The following is a 17542-nucleotide window of genomic DNA, read 5'->3' as shown; positions in this document are numbered from 1 at the left end:
GACTCCTACAAAGAACCCGCTGACCGTCCTTGCCTTTCCACGGCGGCAGTTTCTCTGTCAACTACTACACTTGAAGTAATACTTATCTGAACAATGCAAAGCGATTTACTGCATGGCTATTAACTCCACAGCATCTCTTTCACCAAGGCCGGAACGCCAAAGCGTCTCCGCAGCAGAATAGCTCTAATGTTCGCCACCGCTTATTCGTACTAACTGGTACTGGGTGCTTAATACCCGGTCCAAGCGGCCTTCATAGGACGTTTTTACTCATTCTTGCCCGTCTGCGTTCTTAGCTGCGACGCCAAAGAACCAAGATGGCTCCCCAAGCGTCTCAAGGGACGTCGAGTCCATCAGCATCCTCTATCTTTCTCCCTCTTGGTCGACGCAGCTCCCGTGCCTCTTTGTCAACACAGGCAGAACGCGACAGCTTGAATGCTGCTCTTGACCAAATACACACAGCAGCCTATCAGTCAGATGCCCTCACCGTCTTCAACGACTTCGCAAGCCCACCTGCCCCCGCATCGGCAGTGGACGATAAGAGTATATCCGACGAGATCCAGGGTGGTTTAAGTGGGCTATACAGCCGGTTACGGACATCGGTTGGGGGGATGAGGGATATGGTAAGCGGGGTAGGGAAGTCAACAGAGGAGTCGAGGCGCTCTCAGTCCGATCATGTTGCCACCAAACGCTCGCCTGAGTCCATGTCCGTCGAAACCCAGCAGTATCCAGGTTCGCCTTTGCCCTCAACACTGAATTCCCCAACCTCCATAGGTCACCCATCTACCCATGACGGCTCTATGGCGTCCGGGGCTGCAAAGTCCTCCAAGGTCTCCTCCAAGGCTGGAAGTATATCGTCCAAGGCCTCGGTAGCTCCGTCGGCGACTGCAAGACCTCACAATGTAGCACTACCCAATCCACCGGGTAACTCTGGAGCTGCGGGCCCGACAGTCACAGAAGTCCATGTCAACGCGATCAAAGAATCTGCCCGCGCCATGAATGACACGCCTATCGCCCAGTCCTTGCACGAGACACAGATACTGGACTCGAGCGGCACTGATAATGATGATTACCCACGAACCACGTCTTTGAGCTCTTCCGGATGGAGTCAGCAGCGAACGCACTCTCCAGTTTTACAAGCGAAAGGATATAACTCTTATGAAGGTTCAGTGGTAGTGGACGCTGGCAGTACTCATAGTGGAAGTCAAGCTCGAGATAACTCGAGAAGGCCTGATGGACGAACCGGCCGTGAGGCCGACCCAGGGCATCCCCCCTCAATACGAAAGAACAAGTTGTCGATTGATGGGACGCAAGATGGCGCTCTTCACCCAGACCGGACAAGGTCTGATTCTTCATTGTCACACCCACCCGATACATCTGCTACTGCACCAGTCTCTGGAACCGGTAGCGTCAACCAATTTAATAGTGGAGATGATAGTGCCTACGCTGAAGGCCGTACACCTTCTACAATAGCCACGTCTATGTCATTTATGGGCGGAGAAGCTCAATCAAACGAATCACTCAAGTCTCGTGCTCCGAATGATAGCAAGGAAAGGCCGCAGATTACTCGTTCCGGTCGCCTACCTGGCTATCCGACGTCGCAAATCTCATCAGTTAATACAGCCATGGGCTCCCCAACTATTATCAGCCCTATCAACACCAATCTTGACAGGACGCCATTTCGAAATACGCAAAGTCGCCCCCCGAATGCGGGTGACGGTGTCGTAACACAGCTCAGAAGTAGATTGCTAAGTAAGGACTTTTGGATGCGCGATGAAAATGCAAAAGACTGCTTTCATTGCGGGGAGTCATTCTCGACATTTCGGCGCAAACACCACTGCCGCACCTGCGGCCAAATATTCGACTCAAAATGTACACTACTCATTTCAGGTGATAAATTCGGCCAACCGGGGACCATTCGTGTATGCAAGCCCTGTGAGCATATGATCAACGGACATGATGATGATTCATCCGACTTTTCAGACAGCGAACATAGCCCGATCCTTGTCAATCCTCGGGTTTCCGAACTCAGTGTCGGAAACTCTTCTCGTATCGGTGCGGACGATGACGATGCGGCATCTATTATTTCCCAGTCCAATCCAATGAAGACCCCAACAATGGCGATTCCAGCCACAAGGCGCGCTGGAGAAGGACATAACCGTCGCTCAGCTGTTCTTGAGATTAGCTCGGATAGGCCCTTGGCTAGGCCCACTTCATCAAGGTCGTTGAAGTCTACTATGAGTGGGCGAACTCACTCAATGGGTCACAAGCGCCATCACTCACGGCAGCAAGTTATTCGCAATTTTAAACCTTATCATGACGAGCGAGCACCTTTTCAACGCCGCCACGGTGATGACTCTCCGTTCGAGCCGCGCCTTCCTGCTTTCCACAAAGACAATATAATAGACCCTGACCTCGCCCAATACCTGTCTGATGATGCATCCAGCGGTGATGAACAGCCCAGCTTGCTAGCGGCAGTTTCCGAAGGGCCGTTGTCCAAAAATGGCGGAGAAAATGAAAGGACGACATTGGGTGGCTTTTTGGCCTCTATCAAGAAAGGGCGCGGGGATCGTAGTACCGCTGGGGGCCGTGATCTGGATGACAACAGCATAAGCAGCCTTCGGGCAACCAATCCACCCCGCTCCTCTCGCCGTCGCAATCTCAGTGTCGCAAGTAGCATCCACCGCCACTCACCTCGTACTTCGAAAGAAGGCATCTTCAATCCATATGACCCCCAGAATTCTAGCTACGCTCTACCTGCTGCACTGAATTCTAGTGGCTTCAAAATGACTCGCAGTTCGTCCATGAGGGGCTCAGGAGCCCCGCCAGTTGAAATGGGAAAGGCTAGCTTACAACATGTTCGCAAGCTCTTGCGACAGCTTCTGGACGATTCCTCGGTGCCATATCCTCGAAGTTGGGAGACAGCGCTCCTTCCGATATTGCTTAAGGCCGCTGATGAAGTGGACCCAGAAGTCCAGGGTGGTGACGATATGGATATCCGTCACTATATTAAGTTGAAAAAGATACCGGGCGGACTACCCGGCGATACCTCTTACGTATCAGGCTTGGTTTTCAGCAAGAATGTCGCGCTTAAAAGTATGCCCCGAAGCATCGCCCAACCAAAAATTCTTATCATTGCCTTTGCTTTGGAATATGCTCGCCATCAACAACAATTTATGAGTCTCGAGCATGTTATTCGACAAGAGCGCGAGTTCCTTGAAAACCTGGTCAGCCGAATCTCAGCTCTACGACCCAATTTGCTACTTGTTGAAAAGAACGTTTCGGGGCTGGCATTGGAACTACTAGACAACGCTGGGATCGCAACGGTCTATAACGTCAAATCCTCTGTTCTTGAGGCAGTCTCGAGATGCACACAGACGCGTGTTATTACTTCTATGGATAAACTTGTGACAACCCCAGTGACTAGCGAATGTGGTAGCTTTGATGTGAAAACCTACATCTACAAAGGCCAACGAAAGACATACATATACATCTCAGGCTGCCAGAAAGAGCTTGGGTGCACAGTTGTCTTACGTGGGGGTAGTAATGATGTACTTGCAAGAGTAAAGAAGATCACCGAGTTCATGGCCTATGTTGTATATAATCTCCGGTTGGAGACCTGTGTTATGAGGGATGAATTCGCCCAAATACCAACGTCACCCACAACGGAGAAAAAGTCCGACGACACACCACACCAGCAACCACAATCTTCATTGGCCATGATGCACGACAGTTCTAACGTGCAATCACTGGATCATGAGCGTGACACTTCCAACCAGGATAAAGTTGTATCCAACGAAGTGACGGATGTGCCCGACGACGTTCCTATGCCAACATATTACGAGGATATTGTTCGAGACCATGAAACGAAACTTCTTTCCGCGTCCCCCTTTGTCAAATTTGAGCCACCTCACCTACTTATGCGCGCCAGGAGCATGGAACGGAGGCTTGCTTACTTGAAACGCCTTCGAGACCAAAGCCTCCATGATGATCAGCCGATCGATGAGAAGACTAAGGATCTGAAGTTCAGTCTCATAACACCGGAAATGGTTCATCAGGCACCCAAAGAGGCGTCCCCGAAAGTCAAAGAGGTTCTACAAGCCGTTCATGACGCTGAATACGACCGAGCACTGCACCATTATCAGACTCAGAAACGCCAATGGGAAGCCTACATCTCTGGCACGGTTGGGCTCTTTGATCCGTACGCGCATCAGAATATTGTCGTCCTGTTCAGCCTTGTTTGCACCACAACTTCGATTCCATGCTCCGGGCCGGACCTACTTGCTCTAGAGTTTTACAATGAGCACGGAGACGATGCATTTTTCGAACCCGACTGTACGCTTGGACAGTATGTCGAAGACATCTGCCTCAATGCAAATGCAATTTGTACCGCCAACGGGTGCGAAATGCGTATGTATGAGCATCATCGGCAGTATGTGCATGGTGAGGCACAGATTAGCATTTTCACGCAGCCTTATCCTTCGAAACTCCGAGGTTTCCAGGATACAATATTGATGTGGAGCTGCTGCAAAATATGCGGCAACGAAACACAGGTTTTCCCAATGTCCGACAGCACGTGGAAATATTCCTTCGGAAAGTACCTTGAACTCTCGTTCTGGTGCAAAAATCTTCATGCTCGTGCTGGCGTTTGTCCCCATGACTTGCAACGTGACCACCTCCGCTACTTCGGCTTCAAAGATATCGCTATTCGGATTCAGTATGATGCCGTTAATCTTCTGGAGATTATTGTTCCCAGGACAAGAGTTACATGGAAAGTCGACAATGACCTGAGGCTTAAAAACGATGTTTACCAGAAAAATGAGCAGCGAATCACCAAGTTCATGCTTTCTGTCAAGGCCCGGCTCAAAGCAATAAATGTCGAGAGCGTCATTCTGGACCTAATGGAAGACTGCGAGAAGGAGGTTGAACGCATGACGAAAAAGGTCAATGAAGATCACACCTTGCTGATTAAAGAGCTGCAGGAGGGGTACATGAACTCCCGGTATTGGGAGGTCATCCCTCTCAATAGGGTGATGAGGTCCGTTCAGGAGAGAGTCGTGGAATGGGATACTGCGTTTGCCGAGTTCGAGAAGAATTTTTTCCCTTCAGAGAAAGATATCAGACGACTGGCGACTCTGCAGTTGAAGAAGATTTTCTTGGACAGGGACCCTTCGGTCACATCTCTCACATCTACTGATGAACAACCGACGACTCCATCAGAAGCCGAGAACGAGCGAAGCCAAACGCCAGATGGAGCTCGGATAGTTCGCCGCATGACATTATCTCCTGAAAAGGCTCAGGATTTTTTGGCATCTGTTGTCGAGGAGCACTCGGGCGAGAAGAAAAAAGCTCTCTTACCTGACGAAAAAGTCGATGCTGAAGAGATACGCTCAGCCGCTCCATCGCCTACTCCAGGAGATATACCGGTATCTACATCTCCAGACTTGATCCGAGAGGGCACCGAAGTTGAGAATGGATCGGAAACCACCGATTTTAGTTCAAATAAACCTCATATAGCTCCATCGTCAGGCACCGGCGCCACTACAAAACCCGCATCTGGCTATGGCAATCCTGAAGCAACACCGGAAGACGCGGATGCTACGAAGGAAAGGGGCACCAACGCGAGTAACAAAAAACGCAATGAAGTTGAGCAGCCGCCCATTAGCCCACCGTCCATACCACAACCCGGGTTTTCCTCTATTCCAAGGCCATCCGAAGGCTCTTTCCGCCGCAGTGGGAAAGCTTCCTCTCCGCCGCTCCTCCGCGCTCGGTCACAGCCTATCCAGTCCCTCAAAGATATGGCCCAAGACTCATTGAAGGGGACTAGACTCGGCCCAGGAAAACTGCAACGATCTAGTGGCACCGCGAGTCCCCCTCTGGAGTTCAAATCAAAGAATTCCGATAAAAGGCAGTCGGATAAGAAGTTGTCAGAGCGATTTGGTCTTGGCGCATTCCGAGGTGGACGACTCACACCGGGCCAGTCTTTGATACCTCGCTCAATACCTACGAAGAAAAACCGCGTATCCTCCCTGGCGAAACATTTTGAACAATTGAGTCGTGAATTCGAGAAAGAGCGGCAGCGGGAGCGAGATCAAAGAGCTGCCAAGGGTAGCCACTCCCGTGCATATCCGCTTGCTTCTTCGAAACCGATAGTGGAAGTGTACAAGAACGTCCGTGAGGCAGTTGAGGAGCGTGAACCTTCTGCCGAGGGTGATGATCTTCTCTCATCAATCGCTCGAGTATCTGCGGACGATTCAAGTAGGGGAAGCCAAGAATCCGCAAGGCTTCCCTCGATAGAGGAGCAAAAGGAGCGTCCCCCGACCTCCAAGCCATCCACTCCTAAACTGGCACCAGAACAACGTCAGAACATTGACCATAATTTGTCCGAGGCCGAGGCTGAGGAAGGGCATAGTGACGAGGAACGCACCTCTACAGACGGTCTTAATGTTACAGATCCTAATGATGAACTAGCTAAGATGTCGCCAGAAGAGGAGTCCTTAGATCTCAAAGAACTCCCCAAACATGAAAGAAGTACGCTTTTGAAGATGTTAACCAACTTTTGGTCAGAAAGATCAGCCAGCGGCTGGGCACCACTTGAATACCCTCTCACAATGTCTGATCACGTCTTTGCAGACTGCGATATCATAGTACGCGAGGATGAGCCCAGCTCGTTGATAGCATTCGCACTGGACTCAAGTGATTATAAAGAAAAGTTGGCGAACATACAAAGACGTCACGAAGAGTCTGAGAAGCCGCCTCATTCGGAGAGTGACGCGGAAGACATGAATGAAGCGCGAGTAGAGCATGCTCTTCTACGATCCACTGGAACTCACCTCAAGTATCAGTTTCAGGAAGGCCAGGCGAAAATGCTGTGCAAGGTCTTTTATGCTGAGCAATTTGACGCCCTGCGGAAGAAGTGTGGAATCGCAGATCGCATTGTGGAGTCACTATCCCGATGCGCCAAGTGGGATTCAAAAGGAGGGAAGACCAACTCTCTGTTCTTGAAGACCCTTGATGACCGGTTCATTCTTAAGTCATTGTCGCCCATCGAAACCCAGGCTTTTTTGAAATTTGCTCCAGCGTATTTCCAGATAATGTCTGAGGCTTTGTTCCATGAGCTCCCATCTGCCATTGCAAAGATGTTTGGTTTCTACCAGGTGATTATCAAGGATCCTGCAACAAACACCGAATTTAACTGGTTCCTCTTGTTGATGGAGAACCTCTTTTATGACCGAGTCCCAACACGAATCTTCGATCTCAAGGGATCGATGAGGAATCGCAAGGTTCAAAGCACCGGTGAACGTAATGAGGTTCTTTTGGACGAAAACATGGTTGACTTCATTTATGAGACGCCTTTGTTTGCACGAGAACATTCGAAGAAGCTTTTGAGCCAAAGCGTATGGAATGACACGCTGTTCCTGGGACGTCAAAATGTGATGGACTATTCACTAATGATTGCCATCGACGAGAGTCGATCCGAGTTAGTGGTTGGTGTTATCGACTGTATCCGTACGTACACTTGGGACAAGAAACTTGAATCCTGGATCAAAGACCGCGGATTCGCCGGTGGAGGCAAGAACCGGCCCACCGTCACCAGTCCCAAGGAATACAAAAGTCGGTTTAGAGAGGCCATGGCTCGTTATGTGCTTCAAGCACCAAGGTCAGTAACCTCAAGGGGGATGTATATCGAAAGAAAGCTAACTTTGCACCAGTTGCTGGCACCAATTCCAATCACCACAAATCCAGCGATATGCGCCGGTGGACATTCATGGCCACTCGAACCAGAGCCATGCTTTGACGGACGTGGATTTCAATGAAGGAACTGCCGAACACAGCTTCTAGCCTAACGGTATTGTGTATGAATACCAAGTTGATGAGGATATGAATTATGATGAGATGCATAGACATGATTATGATCAATGAGAACAAGTGGGAGGAAGGCCTTAGCTTTCCCGTTATATATGTACAACCAACCTTCATTACCTTCTATATTTGTTTCACCAGATATTTTCTATATTGTTATAAACAGACTAGAAGTATACACCTCTTTTTTACGACGTTCCATAATATCGAGAGATTCGACTCGGCGGTGATCTCTCCGCTCCCCCGAGTGGATGCCGAGCCATCGGCTGAAGTCGGGGCACAACCCGGCCTGATGATTTGCCGAGATCATATGAAGAATCCGACCTGAGTTATTTTTTCGTTGGCGCAGTTTCAACTTTAGTTTCCCTATTATTTCCTCTGGTAAAGTCGCTGTCGTTAAGCAGTGCACTGGCCTGGGGAGCACGAGCGCAAAGGAAGGAAGGGGAAAGAGCCAGGGACGAGTCGCGCCTTCCGAATAGAGCGGGGAGGCGCCTTCCCGATTTCTTCTGTCTGGGGAGCTGCCGCGGCTCGGATATTTTTGATTTATGCTGTGCTTCCCCCGCAAGCCTTCTTCCTCTTTTTTCCAATATTTCTTCTTTTCTTCCGTCTTTGCTTTCGCGTTCGCCTTTTTGGATAAACTCTCGCTTAAGAACCCGGGTTCCTGATGCGCTTCTGGTAACGAGCGATCTATAGTTATCCTGCGCAAGCCGCTTCACTTGCCAGGTGAACTGAGCCGCGCCTGATTTTGTTTGACCGAGTCAACCACTGTCCTATTGGACCTTGCCGGAGTGCAAAGATGACATTTACAGAACCTACATAACTGACATATACAGTTTACTCTGCGACAGAGTTGACAGGAATTTCATTAATCTAGCTTTTATACCGTGCATCATGAGAACCACTAACCATGGTTTGCTAACTAACGCCAAGTCAGAAATTCGAAATTACAGGCTATGTTCGTCCTCTACCAAGGGTGAAAGGCCCAATGAGTATGGAGGAGCGCCCCTTCGGCTCAGCACCCGACACATCGCCAGATGCATGGACATGGGGGGTGACGAAGATCCTGCAGGTCGCGGGTTCGCGTGCGTAAACCCCTGGGGCTCGAGTCTAAGCGGACCGTCTATCGTGATGCCTACTATTCCACCGCCATCGGTACCGCTATGCCTTCCAGCGAGGAAAGCAATGCTCTCCCTGGGTGAATTTACTCAGAAAGACCGAGGTTCTCCTCAGCGGGGACCACACGGACGGTGTTGGTGTGGCCCTGGCCGCCGCGCCAGCCCTGCACACAGACGATGTTGTCGCCCTTGTTGATGATACCGAGCTTGAGACCGTGCGAAATACCCCACTTGAGACGACGGTCGACATCCTCCTGCCAAATCTTGACATTGAAGTCGGGCTTCCTCTCGGGGAAGAGGAAGGGCCAGACGCCACGGTACAGGTGAGAATACTACGACAGGTTAGTCAACATGCGCGAGCAACAGCGGTGTCGCCAAACTTACCCGTGAAGCAGCGGGGTTACGAGAAACCATGATGATGGGGCAGACGGGGCGGTACTTGGAGATCATGCGAGCGGTGTTTCCACTGTGCTATGTCAGCAGATGTCGAAGGGAAATGAGACGAGAACGGGTGGCTAACCTGGTCGTGAGGACAACAATAGCACCTGCATTGAGTTCGAGACTTGCACTGACGGCGGCCATGGCAATGGACTCGACAGTGTCGGTGGGGCGAGGGGCAAGGTTACGGAGCTCGTCGAATACGTTGAAGTGAGGAATGGCAACCTCAGCAAGGAGACATGTCTCGGACATCATGGTCACGGCCTCGCAAGGGTAGTTACCCTTGGCAGTCTCTCCCGAAAGCATGACACAGTCGGCACCGTCAAGCACAGCGTTGGCCACATCGGAGACCTCCGCACGAGTGGGGCGAGGGTTATATGTCATGGACTCGAGCATCTGGGTGGCACAGATGACGGGCTTACCCTTGATGTTACACTTGGCGATCATCATCTTCTGGGCGATAAACACCTTGGGAGCAGGAATTTCAATACCAAGGTCACCACGGGCAACCATGACACCGTCGGTCTCATCCAAGATCTCATCGAAGTTGTTGACACCCTGTTGGTTCTCAATCTTGGCGATGATCTGAATCTCTTTACCGGCTTCGCCCAACACATCACGGATGTGGCGAATGTCGCTACCGCGACGAATAAATGAAGCGAAAACCATGTCGATCTTGTTCTTAACACCGAACTGCAGATCGCTGATGTCCTTCTCGGAAAGAGCGGGCAAGTCTACGTCGGTACCGGGCAAGTTGACACCCTTGCGGGAGGAGATGTTACCGTTGTTAAGGCAGCGGCAGCGGAGGGTCTTGTCGTCAACGACCTCGATGACCTCGAATGAAAGAATACCGTCATCAACATAGATGAGTTTTCCAGCAGAGATCACCTTGGTGATGTTCTTGTAGTCGAGATACCTACGGTTGCCGGGTTAGCGGGACTCGCCATCAGGCCTCACGGTCGAAAAGCCATTCTAAACCTACATGTTCTGGTCGTCAGAGGCAGTGGCGTATTGCTCATCGGTGGTGATGTTGAGTTCATGGCCAGCCTTGATGGGAATGTCCTGATCACCGACGGTGTTTCCGGTACGGATCTCAGGTCCTTTCTAAATTCCGGTCAGACTTGCAACGCGGCGGTTTCGGACGATTTGGAACTCACGGTGTCAAGAGCAATGGCGACGGGGCGTCCGGTTTGCGAGGCCTCGGCTTGCCGGGCGTGGTCAATAACGGATTGATGGTACTGATGCGGGTCAGATCAATTTAGGACGCCAAAATCATGTGGACAAATTACCTCGTATGAGCCGTGAGAGAAGTTCATGCGGACAACGTTGAGACCAGCTATGGATAATTGTCAGTGTTCAACTCGACACGAATGGAATTGGTGAATAGCCATACCTCTGCGGAGGGCATTGATTTTCTCAACCGAGTTTGTCTTGGGACCTAGAATGGGAGCGCGATGTCAGTCGGAGGCCAAACTAATTGAATTTGAATGAATCGCAAAAATCGCAGCAGAAGCATACCGATGGTACAGATGATAGAGGTGCGGCGGAAGTTCTTCGCCGGCACCATTTCGGTGTTGAGCTTGGAGTGCCATTCCAGCTTCATCCGGTTGCTCAGATGGTCGAGGGAGGAGCTTGCAGCCATTTTGAAAGCTTCCCTTGTGGGTAGTTTGAAAAGGGTATGAAAAAGTGATTGAAGGTGAGTCTGAATGGGGAGGGAGGAGAGAAAGAGAAAGAGAGCACGGAGGGCGATAAGAAAAAAAAGTGAGAGGGGAAGGATGGGTCAGCTTGGTCCGCCCGGTGAGAGAGTGAGTGAGAGCGCGCGGGAGGAGGGGCTCGGGGTGTGTGCCCGGGAGGGAAAATACTGTTGGCCGTGCTGGCAGACTGCGGTTTTGCCTGTCTCGTTCGCCTTATCGGCCGGTTCCCCGTGGGCCGGAGTCTATTTTCTTAGCGAAATGGCATGAATAATGGGAATTGCAACAGATTCTACAGAGTATCTATCAGAACGTGGTCATCTTAATTGCAAATACTTTTTTGACCCGACGTCTGTGCTGCGGTTTCGCATATTCTCCGCTTTATCTGTAATAATTTCTTTTTCTCTCGAGATTCGGACATCAAAAGAAGACCGCCCCAAGTCCCACGAGCATTGGCATGGCTCTGTTTGTACACCGTAATTGATGATCTACAGGACCCGTGATCTGGTTTCCTCTCAAATTGTCTCCGGCGACATGCTCCCAGAAAATGGCCCTAGAGGCAGATCCCACCCACAGCCTGGGCAGCCAAGATCGAAAGCTCTGCGCCCTGGTGATGGCCCTGGGACAGCCTGGGGCCTGTCGGAGATCAGCAAAGCTCACACTCCCACTGTTTGGGGTGCCTGATTGGCTTTGTGCATTGTCCAACGGCGGTCTCAGTTCCATTTCCGGATCTCAACGGCGGAAAGAACAAAAGCAGTCTTGTCGCCTCTACCGGACAACGATCTCCGGACCCTAGTCTACTATCGGCCTAGCGTTTATTGGCGCTCAGCCCAGCCACGTCTGCCACACCTGCTTGAGCGCCAGCCACCAAAGACCCGCGGCGGCCATGTCATGTGAAACACCACGTGAGAGTCTTTGCATCGCCGACATCCGCTGCGGAGCACTTCCAACTGTCCATCCTGGAACAATTGCTGCAGAGCTCGCTTTCTCCCCGTCCGTTTCACTAAATAAGCTCTCGTCAGCTTAGGTATCTTCATATACCACTACGTACTGCTTATCCGGCGTGCATATACCCTAATATCAACCCCCTCATTCTAAAAATGGTGGTACGTTTCAGCCTCCGACAGCCCAAGTCGTGGTGTCTGGTTCACTGACTTATGACCGTTTCAGGTCGGTCGCCTCACTCACTACGCTTTTGACGCGGTACTCGGTAAGCTTACCTTCCATTTTGTCTTGTACACAAACAGAAATATAGTCAGTTGCTAACGATCTCGCTCCCGCCCAGTCTCCGCCTTTCTTGCCGGCGTCAAGCGCTCAACCGGACTCACGTAAATGCTCCTGTCCCCTTACCTCCGCGTCCATTACAGTGACCCCTGAACAAACAACCGAAATCCCATCCATATAAAAAGACCAATGAAACTAACACTTCCACCCCGCGCCCCTCCCCGTCCGCGGGGAATATCGCGTGGGGACTCTATCCAGCCCCAGTCTCAGTTCCGACAAGGTCACCGATAACAAGGACTTCAAGACGTGGATCGACAACTATCTCGGTGTTGGCGAGTGGGTGATGGATCAGTCGATCGCGGTGCTCAGCTCGACGAGCTACTTTGAAAGGAAGCGGTGAATGTTTGGTCACTGGATGGGCCGAATTGAACTGGATTGAACCGCACTCCGACCACGGAAACCTGAGCTTTGTGCGAGCGCTGTATAAGTGATGGATGCCATGTTCCTCGAAGGAGAGGAGACAAGGAATGAAGTCTTAAGGTGGGGGCGGAAGAACTATACGATGTCTTGTCTTATCCCGCGGGATGTAGGCATTAAGCGGCTCGATCACGAATGAATGAGTGAGACTTTTTGTTATTTGCCGTGCCCACGGTGTTCTGCGCAACCTGGCGTTAGGAATTGCTGCTATGTTTATTTTATTTTATTATACCATTGCCGTGAGCTTGATGGAATTCTAGAATTGAATTGTCTTTTGGATGCCTTCTTTGCTTCTATATTAATATATCTATATTACTTCGGTGCTGCTGGATTCTGATTAGTTGCGGTTGTCTCTAACCTGTGTCATGGTTTAGTACCGTTAGTCACATTAGGGAAGTCTATAAGGTAGATATATGTGGAAACCCGGTAACTCCAATTCTCTCCGTAGGTCAGGTTATTTTCTCAGCTCTCCAATAGGAATGTTTAAGGGACAAAACAAATGCAACAGAGTCTAGAGAGGAGTCGGGGCCGAATAAGGAAAAATAGCCACTTCACGAACGCCAATCAATATATGAACGGTCGACGAGGAAACGCCTGGAGACAGCAATGAAACAAAGCAGGGGGGTTCGGGAGTAAAATAGGGCAAAGTTCGTTATCCGTAATAATCGTTAAACATTATTGACGCCAGGAATGTGTCGGGTGCCTTTACATCATGTTCGAATGAGTGCATCAATATCCAGACGACGGTAATAGGTGATGTGGCCCATGGATTCCCAGTAGTGTGCGACACAGTCAGTCGAAACTAAAATGAGTTGAGATGTAATGAAAGTATCTAATGATGGGGTTAATCATATGTTTGGGAAGTATATAGCCGAAAACATACCATCTCTAAAACCGAGGCCCGCAACATGGCCTCTGCTACGTACCACTCTCGCGCCTTGGAAGAGGGATTCAGTTGCGATGCGAATAGTGCCACCGGGCCCGATGTCGTCTGACATAAAAGAGTATTCGCCGCGGGGAACATTGGGGTCACCAGTGAGTTTCACGGCCTTCAGACTACCCCTTTGTACTGTGTCTTCATTTCGTGGGTCGCGGGCATTGTATTCATCTCCTTCCTTATCGTGTTGGAGGAAAAGGAGAAACTCGCACCCATGAGCCGAGTAATCACCTACCCAAATTCCTTGGTACGGCTTCTCCTTGGTTGGGGTGTATAGGCTTGGGTCGAGAGTAGAATAGGTCGACATTGTCTCGCGTTGTCCAGCAGTGAATATCGGCATACCCAAGCGGAAATGCGCCCATCTCCTGATCCGAAATGCATACTCCGATACCTGGGAAAGTTGTCGAGGCACACGGTTCCATTCCTCCCAATGGACATCTGGATTACGGTAGACACGATGGCTACTGGGGATATTGGATGGTGGCCACTGCGTGTCTTCGGTGAGCTCTTCGGGACAACCGGGTCGACAGAGGGAAATCGCATTGTAAACATATTGCACTTGGACTGGCATTTCCATGACCCTCTCGGTGTCGAGATATCTTGGCCGTCCTTCGGGGTCCTTTCGTAAAAGAAGGATAGGATCATCAAGCCACAAGTTCACCTTGGGCTCGAATGCTTGGATAACGACATCCGGATTCCACTCCCATACTTGAAACTTGTGAGAGCGTCGTTCAGTAGTCACACGATATCCCTCGATTACTCCGCGTCGATTGTCGTAACGGGTTAAGATAAGATTGCCCGTATGCTCTGTATCTGAAAACCACACTCTGTGCCGTGGGATGAACCAGCACGGGTGATGGTTGATGTAAAGACTGCGAAACGAGTCGAAAACCCCAGGGTCCTGTATTGGCCCCGGCAGGTTCAGGTTCACCAAGTTCGCCCACAGCCGGTCGTTGTTTGCATGCTGAGCGAGTACCCGGCAGGCTTCGGAGGCATGGGCAAGGTCTGACGCTGAGATATAAGAGAGAATTTCGTACAGTAGTTCCGGGGGAAGTTGGAGAAGCGGCGTTTTGAGGTTCTGCAAGGTTATATAGTCTCGGTCTGTCAATGAAGGCCCTTCATCTTCATTTCCATTTTGGTGAGAGGAGTCCTGTCCCCGCTGCCCAAGGGGCGGTGGCCACTCCATAAGTGCGACGGCCATCGGAGCCAGTGGTCGTGAGCTTAACCAGAGATGAAGGTGGGTATGAAGGATCGCCCACTCAACCAGTAACTAACAAAGAAATTCGACTGAGACGAGCCGAGAATTCGAAGCTCCAGGGGGTTGGAAGCAACATCTGGAGGTAACCTTGAAGTCGATGGAGGTTGTGTGTATCTGCAGAGAACTCCAGAAGAGCTCAACTGTGAGTGGTCCCCTCAGATGACATCATCCGCCGCAAATCGCAATCGTCCATTTCTCCCTCTATCACAACCTGAGGCATAGTCCCATTCTTGACCCAGAACTGGTTGATCCTGGTCCAGAGCGCAGCAGATCATCTTGAAAGTCAACCGGTCCATCAAGAAAAATTGTTGCAACAAAATCTCCTCGCGTTGTATCCTCGGGAACGCTACGGCAAGGCGACAACAAGATGGCGATAAGCAGGCTGCATACCCGAGATTCACTTCCTCGCATCATTCATTTCCACAACCACCATGATGAACCTTCACTCCGTAGACAGGCATCCTTGGAAATTGATTCCATGGATGACAACCTTCTCATTCAAGGGAGCGGCTGCCTGAGGCGCTGAGAGCCAGGCAAGGGATCACCTGACTGCTGCCTTGTTTACAATCCCCCGATTAGGCAGGGGCATGCTGGGTCCATCCATCACGCGCAAGACACGACGGGTTGTTTCCATTTCGTGGTGAATCATAATAACAGTTGGTCTGTTACCTGTCAGGTGTTGTGGTGGCTCGAGCTTCTCGTTGCCTAGCACCAACAGCTCTTATTTACCGACACCGCACCCATCCATTTGCGCTTCATAGATCCATGCAACATCATTCAGGCTCAACTATGGAAACGCGCAGCAGGAGAAAGAGGCGCAATAGCGCCGGTTCAAACGCCGGGCAGTGTGCTACTGTTGACGAAGATCGTTCCGCTACTATGCAGTGCAAAACTCCACGTCCGTGTAAGAGGGTACGCTTCTCAGATCCAGGTCCTACGACACAGGATCTTCCCGATTGCTCGACTGGCCTCACTCCAGCATTGTGTCGAACGTCATTCGAGGAGAAAGGGTACGGTTCTCAACGCACTTCAAATCGCCCGTTACGTCGCCGGTCCACTCCTCTTCCGCGGTCTCGCCGATCCACTGATAGTCCGATACCACGAGGTTCTACATCACCCGATAGAATACTGCATTTCACGCCACTACGACAGCTATTGGACACGCGGACCCAGCGCAGGATCAGGCGTACAGGGCTCAGTAACGAGATCACCAACATCGAACGCGAAAAGCGAGCAGCAGCTCAGTACGGGAGATCCCTGGAAACGTTGCTACGCGAAAGAGACTCTTTGAAACAGGAACTTGAGGTGGCTAAAAGAGAAAATACTTCCCCGACAAGTCAATCACCAAGCCACGATGGAGAGTGGATGGCACCGCAGGATCGGATCGAACATCTAGAATCGGCCAACGATCGACTGAGGGCACACCTATCAGTCTCCACCCAAAGTAACCACCAAGCTACAGCATCCGACAGCGACGCAGATACGGTGGACACGATCTTGATAAACGATAGCGGCTTTGATGGAGACAGTAACCTGTTCGTGTCGGATTCTCCCGATCTTCGTGCAGCCGATGCGATCCACCCTGTTATAGACAGCTTTTCACTCAGCCAAGAGCGATCAGAAACCGATGCTTCTGTCCAGACATCATGCGACATGAACGCCGATTTCCTTGCGCTCTCTCGGGATCTGAAAGCAGCGGAGATCGAGAAGAGAAGCCTATTCGAAGCATGTCGCTCACGTATTAACTTGCTGGACGGTACACCTCTTGGGCGTCATCTTCGTGAACGCTCCCCTCCGCCAGACTTCCTGGACGATGTTCTCCCCTGTATCATGCAAATGCTTACTCGTGCTTCAAACGCCACGCAAACTTTGAGTGGTATCCAGGTTGAACTCTCTAGTTTCGGCTTCAACGGTGCAAGTGCATTTGAGAGCGTGGAAGAATTGAAAAACCAATTTCGCACTGCGCGTCTCGAACTAGAACGGACGGTCCCTGGAGAGACGGCCGACGCTGGCCTGAATGATGGAATGTCAACGCTTAGTGCACTTGTGAACCGAATTAAGGGGCTCGTGACGGACCTGGGTGAGGAACGGACGCGCCACCAAGGCTCGGCTGATCGGGAAAGGGCTCTCCGAGGACAATTTGATACGCTTCTAGTCCGCTATGAGTCCGCATCGAAGAAGATCCAGGACATGGAAGAGTCGATCGCGTCTTCTGCAGGGGATATGCTCCATACGAGGATGAGAATGCAGGATCTCGAACGTGAATCTGAAAAGCAAGTCATCAGCATCAATAGATTAAACACCGCGCTGAACAAATATCACGACGAAGTCAAAGGTCTCGAGGAACTCGTGACCAAGTTAGAAGGAGAGAAAGTTCAGCGCACCGAGAGCCATGCCCAACAGTTATCGGAAACGGTGCATAAGTTGGCCGAAGAAAAACAAGCGCGTCGCACGGCCGATTCAACCATTGCGGAAATGGAAAGGTTGATTCGCGAACTAGAACAGGTTATTGAACATAATAGGATACAAGTCTGCGATCTCA

The 17542-nt window shown here is 50.8% G+C and overlaps 4 protein-coding genes across 4 annotated transcripts; 2 read left to right on the top strand and 2 right to left on the bottom strand.

The window, feature by feature from the left end:
* Window positions 1-314: 314 nt before the first annotated feature.
* Window positions 315-7814, top strand: ASPSYDRAFT_33559 (1-phosphatidylinositol-3-phosphate 5-kinase FAB1; the record flags this gene model as incomplete). Its single annotated transcript, XM_040845112.1, has 1 exon — window positions 315-7814. The coding sequence occupies one exon, from the start codon at window positions 315-317 to the stop codon at window positions 7812-7814; it is 7500 nt and encodes a 2499-aa protein (XP_040700274.1).
* Window positions 7815-9061: 1247 nt separating this feature from the next.
* Window positions 9062-11055, bottom strand: ASPSYDRAFT_59769 (pyruvate kinase CDC19; the record flags this gene model as incomplete). Its single annotated transcript, XM_040849751.1, has 8 exons — window positions 9062-9307; window positions 9360-9441; window positions 9496-10329; window positions 10396-10517; window positions 10571-10651; window positions 10703-10749; window positions 10807-10851; window positions 10932-11055. The coding sequence occupies 8 exons, from the start codon at window positions 11053-11055 to the stop codon at window positions 9062-9064; spliced, it is 1581 nt and encodes a 526-aa protein (XP_040700273.1).
* A 1219-nt stretch (window positions 11056-12274) lies between these two features.
* ASPSYDRAFT_156534 (DUF1748 domain-containing protein) lies at window positions 12275-12728 on the top strand (the record flags this gene model as incomplete). The annotated part of the gene is made up of 3 exons (XM_040842564.1): window positions 12275-12314; window positions 12390-12432; window positions 12587-12728. Coding segments are annotated over 3 exons (225 nt in total), but the record flags the coding sequence as incomplete, so codon positions are not given.
* A 787-nt stretch (window positions 12729-13515) lies between these two features.
* On the bottom strand, window positions 13516-14928 carry ASPSYDRAFT_156708 (F-box protein; the record flags this gene model as incomplete). Its single annotated transcript, XM_040842580.1, has 2 exons — window positions 13516-13637; window positions 13689-14928. The coding sequence occupies 2 exons, from the start codon at window positions 14926-14928 to the stop codon at window positions 13516-13518; spliced, it is 1362 nt and encodes a 453-aa protein (XP_040700271.1).
* Between the last annotated feature and the right edge of the window lie 2614 nt (window positions 14929-17542).

Source organism: Aspergillus sydowii (assembly GCF_001890705.1).
Source record: "Aspergillus sydowii CBS 593.65 unplaced genomic scaffold ASPSYscaffold_9, whole genome shotgun sequence".
Taxonomy (NCBI): Eukaryota; Fungi; Ascomycota; class Eurotiomycetes; order Eurotiales; family Aspergillaceae; genus Aspergillus; species Aspergillus sydowii.
Note: the sequence above shows the minus strand (reverse complement) of the source record. Positions and strands in the feature narration are given on the sequence as shown.